At 46.6% G+C, this 7500-nt stretch overlaps 1 protein-coding gene across 1 annotated transcript in view; it reads right to left on the bottom strand.

The window, feature by feature from the left end:
- Positions 1-7500, bottom strand: part of kcnh8 (potassium voltage-gated channel, subfamily H (eag-related), member 8) — a 149479-nt gene that overhangs the window by 118964 nt on the left and 23015 nt on the right. Inside the window, exon 2 of the mRNA XM_063185098.1 lies at positions 2220-2456. Coding sequence (XP_063041168.1) covers positions 2220-2456 — 237 coding nt within the window. The remainder of the gene's footprint in view (positions 1-2219; positions 2457-7500) is intronic.

Below are 7500 nucleotides of genomic sequence, written 5' to 3'. Positions count from 1 at the left end.
GGCCCTTCATAATTAGAGAAATAGGGTCCGGGCGCCTTTGGCTTAAAGGGGCCCTTCATAATTAGCGGCGCAGAACTGACTCACCGGTGGGCCCTGCACCCTCATGGGCCCCTATTTTCAGAAATGTAAAAAAAATTTTTTTTTCACATTTCTGAAAATAGGGGCCCACGAGGGTGCAGGGCCCACCGGGAAATGCCTTGGTATCTGGTATGCCATATAGGGATGCACCGATACCGATAATGGTATCGGTATTGGCACCCGATACTGCTCATTATAATCGTACTCGTACTCGTCAAGCACTTGCCGATACCAGGAACGATACTGCTATTACACAAAACAATGCAAAATCTTGTCACGTTCTGTGGACTTAAAAGCAGCATGGAAACAAGTGCCACCTCATAAATTTACTAACATGTAAATCTACATGGAATTGGTCAATAAAAATATCACAGGTGGAAAAAAAACAAGGCCATGCATTTATTTTCATTCTATTTTGGTGTTGAAAGGTATCGGTATCGGTACTCTGTATCGGCAATTATCGGTTTTCAAAAAAGTGGTATCGGTGCACCCCTAATGCCAGATGGCCAGTCCAGCCCTGCATGCACGCACGCACACACACACACACACACACGCACGCACGCACGCACGCACGCACGCACGCACGCACGCACGCACGCACGCACGCACGCACGCACGCACACACACACACGCACGCACACACACACACACACACACACACACCTGTTCATGGCATCCTCATCATGCTGCACTATTACCCTGGCGTTGTTGTCATGGCTGTCTGCCCCCCTTGTCACTTGTGTCACCAGAGGTTAAGAGCTGAGGCTCTGTTACAGTGTGTTATGGTGTGTGTGTGTTTGTGTGTGTGTGTGTGTGTGTGTGTGTGTGTGTGTGTGTGTGTGTGTGTGTGTGTGTGTGTGTGTGTGTGTGTGTGTGCGCTGTGCTGTGCTGTCACATTAACAAATCACTTTCACTTTCTTGCCCACATGTTTGGTCTTCTACTGGAAGTGACCTCCTGGATTCATAAAGGTACAGTAGCCCCCACATACAGTAAAACGTAGATGAAGGAAGGGGCCCTGCCGTGGCCAACTGGTAGGGCACTCGCCTGCCATGCGGCTGACCTGGGTTCGATTCTCGGCCCGGGTCCTTTGCCGACCTTTGTGTCTTTTCCCAATTCGCTTCCTGTCCACCTCTCACACTGTCCTATCAAATAGATGGTCATAATAGATCAGATAGAGGAAGGAAGGACGGAACAGGACAGACAGATTCGTCTTTGCTCATTTGCCCACAAACGTTACGTGCATAGCCCTTCTTCAGCATGTAATGGCAATCGTAATCCTCTCATCTGTCTTCTTGTAGATCACTGGCTGCGTCCAAATGTCCCTACTCCCTACCTATGAGGTAGGCAAAAAGTAAGGAATCGACTATGTAGAGCCTTCGAATATCCTAGTAGGCTTTCAATCAGAAGTCAAACGGTACCTGGATGACTTTCTATAGCCGGTCATGTTTGCAGTTGGCAAGTGATGGTTACTAAACTACTACTTTGCTGTCCCAGAAGTCTGCGGGAGGTTGACAACTGTTTGTTCATTAGTCCAATCCCTCTCAAAGGTCATGTACTGTAAATGACGGTGCTGTAGTACGTCCCAATTTTGCTGACAATGGGCTGGCTTTTTACATAGAAGCTACTGGTCAGGGCGCCGAGAGGTAGATACTGGTAAGGAGGCAGTGAGTGCCTATAGTATTTGGATGTAGATCAGTGATTCTCAAAGTGTGATCTGGGGACCACTGGTGGTCCACGACAGAGCTCAGGTGGTCCTTGAGGGGATTTCTACTTTTCCAAGACAAGCTAGCAGTAGGCTATATTTGTAATATTATTACAAAGCTAAACATAGCTGAGGTCATATTTTTACCACAATAAGACAGGCTTGTAATGTGAAGAAAAAGTGATCTGCATCGAAGTTGACAGGTGGTCCCTGAACACTTTTGGGGGGACAAGATGATCCTCGGTCTGAAAAAGTTTGAGAATCACTGATGTAGAGCATTGTGTGATGTTCTCATCTGTCTTGTAGAACATTGTGTGATGTCATGTTCTCACCTGTCTAGTAGAACATTGTGTGATCATGTTCTCACCTGTCTTGTAGAACATTATGTGATGTTCTCATCTACCGTGTAGAACATTGTATGATGTTATGTTCTCTCACCTGTCTTCTTGTAGAACATGACTTCCTGGTTGAACTCGCTGCGCTCCAATAGGGCGGTGTCCACCTCCTGTATGATGTCATCGCTGGTGTCGGGCCCGTACAGGAACTTGCAGGCGCAGCTCTGCTGCATGACCTCTGACCTCACGAAGCCCGTCAGCTCGCAGAAGCCATCGGAGCAGTAGACGATGGGGTGCGCCGCGTGGGACACCTGCGCATTGGCCAGGATGAAGTTGCTGTCTGTGGAAGGGGACACACACACACACACACACACACACACACACACACACACACACACACACACACACACACACACACACACACACATACACACACACACACACACACACACACACACACACACACACACACACACACACACACACACACACACACACGTTTGTTAGTTTTGCACTGTAGTAGTTAGTGATGTGTTAGTTTTGGATTTTTTTAGAAGCCATTGGAGCAGTACACAATGGGGTGCGCAGCATGGGAACTCTGTGCATTGGCCAGGATGAAGTTATGTCAGAGATTTTGATAGGAAGGGGAGATAGGACAGCCATGTAATCGTACATAGAAATTAACGGTGAAGATTCGTAACACAAATATGGCGTCTACCCGCACATCTCCCGCCTTTCTGGTAAGAAGAGCCAATGTGCCTGCTGAGCTGCGGTGCCAGTGATCCAATCATCTGGCTGCATCGGCGCACGCAAAATGATGCGCATGCTCAGTTGTGAAAAGCCGTCGCTCTCGTGCCGTTACGGAACTACTGCGCCTGCGCTCTGTCAAAAAAAACGTGAGAAAAGTGGCTTAAAAAGCTTTGTTTTGACTCGTATACCACAACCAAGCAGTCTAGATTGATCAGTTTTTCACTGTGGTTTCAACCATATGGTTTTCACAACCGCTGGGTTCTTCCCCATCCTGTACTCAGTTTCCCCATTCATTTTTCCCATTGACTCTCAGATCTGGTCTACTTAATCGCGAAATAGCACTCCGAAGGCGTCACCAAGATGGCCGCCATATGTCCCGTCTCAATCTAAACTGTCTCTGGTTATGTACAAAGTAGGACACACACACACACAGGCTACACAGGTCTAAGTTGTGTTTCAGCTAGTCGTATTTGTTTGTGATAGGGTTGGCCACACACACACACACACACCCACGCTCGTGCACGTCCAGAGGAGGACGTCCTTGTTAAGAAGACAGGGCGTAGCCTCTTACTGCAGCTGGGGTCGCCGGCGACCCTATTCACTTGCTGAAAATGCTTAACTACATCCTAACAACATTGGTATTACATTAGAGAGAGCCATAGTGCTGCGCTAAGGGCTTAAACACTGTCAGACAACATACAATACAGACACACTTCACTGCCATGCAAATGAATCCATTTTCAGGTAACCTGCTGTACTTTGCGTAGTGGTATCAGTCCTCATGCCACTACAGTCAACCTCTCTGAGTCCGATTGAAAGATTCATTTTTGCTCTTGTGGTCAAAATAGCGAGTAATAGATGACTACAAATGAACGGTTTATTTGCAAAACGGTGTATCTCCATTTTGAAGAATGTTGGGAAATTGACATTTTTGTATTGGGCATTCCATTAAATTGCATGGCAAACTGCATTTTATATAGGTTAAAAAAGTATGTTCTCAAAATATTTGAATGGTAAAGAATTCACACATAGGTGATAGGACCTCTGAACAGTCATTTCCAATAATAAAATGCAAAAGTCAAAAAATGGAGATACACCGTTGTCACAGGCTTCATCCTCTCTCCCAATGCCTGGTGGACCAGTGTTGGCTGAAATTTGGCCTGATTTATAAGCCAATGCTTTGCTAAGGAATGACCACTTGCCACTACGAACGCATGATACATGAGCCCCCCTGTGGTTAGGTCAGTATTCACACACACACACACACACACACACACACACACACACACACACACACACACACACACACACACACACACACACACACACACACACACACATTTTAGTACTTTTATTTGGATCTCACCAAGAAGGCAGCATTACAAATCCAAATAGTGATGGAAGCAAATGTCATAGCAATCAGTAGGGACTGATCAGAATAATAGGGTCCTATGCAATACATTACAGGTCAGGATGGCCTGGTTAATTTAAGTTTTTTAGAGGTAGACATGGCACCTCCTTCGCCATATTGCTAAACTACCAATTGTTGCAGACACACACACACACACACACACACACACACACACACACACACACACACACACACACACACACACACACACACACACACACACACACACACACAGGTGTGTGTTCCCAAGGAGTGGTTGTCTTACTGTTTCACTTTGAAAATCTCATTTAATGCCTCAATACGCTTCCCTGTAATACCTTTAATTCATTCACACCAGCTGTCAGCATCGATGCAAGACACTTTAGGGTGTGTGTGTGTGTGTGTGTGTGTGTGTGTGTGTGTTTATGGATTAAATATTTATAATTAAATACATCTCCCTCAATCTCAATCTCTCCCTTTCCGCTCGTGGGCATCCCCCCCTCCACCCGCTACACAAAAACACACACACACACACACACACACACACACACACACACACACACACACACACACACACACACACACACACACACACACACACACACACACACACACACACACACACACACACACACCTCGATCCCATGTCCAATTAAAACAACATCGAATTTTGCTGTCCCGCATCTTGTCACGTTATAAAAGTGTTCCACGGACCTGTCTGGTATACAAGATAGGCTCTCTCTCTCTCTCTCTCTCTCTCTCTCTCTCTCTCTCTCTCGCTCTCTCTCTCTCTCTCCCTCTCTCTCTCTCTCTCTCTCTCTCTCTCTCTCTCTCCCTCTCTCCCCTCTCCCTCTCTCTCCCTCTCTCTCTCTCTCTCTCTCTCTCTCTCTCTCTCTCTCTCTCTCTCTCTCTCTCTCTCTTGTCTATGCTAGCTATCTGATTGTCTCTGTCTCTCTTCATTGAAACATTGATATGTTTCTCTTTCTCTTTTTCTCTGTCGCTTTCTCTGCCTTTTATCTCTCTCCATCTACATCTATCCATCTATATATCACTCTATCCTTCTCTCTATCTCTCTCTCTCTCTATCTATCACTCTCTCTGTCTATTTCTCTCTCTCTCTCTCTCTCTCTCTCTCTCTCTCTCTCTCTCTCTCTCTCTCTCTCTCTCTCTCTCTCTCTCTCTCTCTCTCTCTTCTCTCTCTCTCTCTCCCTCTCTCTCTCCCTCTCCCTGTCTCTCTATCTGTCTCTATATCTCTCTCTGTCTTTATCCCTTTATCTCTCTCTCCTCCATTCCAGCAGTAACACCAGTCACTGACACACTCGTCTGTTTTTTTATTGATCATCCCTTCATCATTAATTCATTTCCACTCCTCTCTTGGCGCAACAGGAAGGAGAATCTGTCTCTTCCTCTACCGCCTTACCGCCAGTCCAGCACACGCCTGTCTGCCTGCCTGCCTGTCTGCCTGTCTGTCTGCCTGCCTGCCTGCCTGTCTGCCTGCCTGCGCCTGCCTGCCTGCCTGCCTGCCTTCTCATATACCGCCATACCACCAGTCCTGCCTGCCTGCCTTCTCATATACCGCCATACCACCAGTCCTGCCTGCCTGCCTGCCTGGCAAAGCCTTCTTACCCATACTTTAACTCTTCTTTACCTGTATCTCACCTTTTCTATCCTGTACTCTATCTTTCTCTCTCTCTCTCCACACCTCTGTCTCTCACTCTGTCTGTCTCTCTCTCTCTCGCTATCTCTCTTTCTCGATCTCCTGCTCTCCACCCTGGCTGTTTCTTTGTTGTTTTTTTCTTCATTAGCAGAGTTTGACTTTTGCATCAGGTATTATTATGTTTGTAAAAATACTGTCTAGTAGGATTCATATTAATTTCAAACCAACACGTATTCTAATCAAAACATTTAAAATATCAGTATATAATAGTACTGTATCAGTTTAACTATTTGACATGTATAGTTTGCCATGTCCTTGACTTCGTGTCATCGCCGTTATTCTCTCTTTCTCTCCTTTTTTCTTCCTTACTTCTTTTTCTACCTTACAGTGCGTGTACGCTCAATATTTCCGCCTGTCTGTCTCTTTTCAACCTTCCTCTCTCTGTCACTCCCTCAGTACTTAGTGTTGGCTGGCTGTTTTCTGCGTTGTCTGTGAGTTCTTATCGGTGCGTTTGGAGATGTTTCCACCAGAGTACAGTATGATTGGTAGTCGATGCTGCAATAAAACAATATCATGACGCTCATCTCTCTCCCTCTTCTCTCTCCTTTGCCATTTCTTTGTCTTTCAGTTTCTTTCTTCACCTCCTCCGCCTCCTCCTTTCGCTCTCTCAGTCCTGTTCTGTTCTCTTTCCTTCAATCCCTTTTCCCATGTTGCCTTCTGTCTTCAACTGAACACACCGTCTAGACCAGTGTTTCTCAACCTTTTTCTTGTCTGTGAGTTCTTCTCGGTGCGTTTGGCGATGTTTCCACCGGTGTACAGTATGATTGGTGTAGTCGGTGCTGCAATAAAGCAATATTATGACGCTCATCTCTCTCCCTCTTCTCTCTCCGTTGCCATTTCTTTGTCTTTCAGTTTCTGTCTTCACCTCCTCCACCTCCTCCTTACACTCTCTCTTCCCAAGTTGCCTTCTGTCTTCAACTGAACACACAGTCTAGACTACAGTAGTGTGTCTCAATTCCTTTTTTGTACAAATACATCATACACCTGTCGATGCCCCTTCACCTCATCGTACGTTTGCCAGTATCCCCCTCAGTATTACGTAAGAAATAAAATGGACCAGTGCTCCCCATTTGGAACTGACCATAACCATTCTCCTCTCCTCCTCTCCTCCTCTCCTCTCCTCTCCTCTCCTCTGCTTTCTTCTCCTCTCCTGTTCTCTCCTCCTCTCCTCCTCTCCTCTCCTCTCCTCTGCTTTCTTCTCCTCTCCTGTTCTCTCCTCTCCTCTGCTTTCTTCTCCTCTCCTGTTCTCTCCTCTCCTCTCCTCTCCTCTCCTGTTCTCTCCTCTCCTCTCCTCTCCTCTCCTCTCCTCTGCTCTCCTCTCCTCTCCTCTCCTCTCCTCTCCTCTCCTCTTCTCCTCTCTCCTCTCCTCTGCTTTCTTCTCCTCTCCTCTCCTCTCCTCTCCTCTCCTCTGCTTTCTTCTCCTCTCCAGTCCTCTCCTCTCCTCTCCTCTGCTCTCCTCTCCTCTCTTCTTCTCCTCTCTCCTCTCCTCTGCTTTCTTCTCCTCTCCTGTCCTCTCCTGTCCTCTCCT

Source organism: Engraulis encrasicolus, chromosome 20 (assembly GCF_034702125.1).
Source record: "Engraulis encrasicolus isolate BLACKSEA-1 chromosome 20, IST_EnEncr_1.0, whole genome shotgun sequence".
Taxonomy (NCBI): Eukaryota; Metazoa; Chordata; class Actinopteri; order Clupeiformes; family Engraulidae; genus Engraulis; species Engraulis encrasicolus.
Note: the sequence above shows the minus strand (reverse complement) of the source record. Positions and strands in the feature narration are given on the sequence as shown.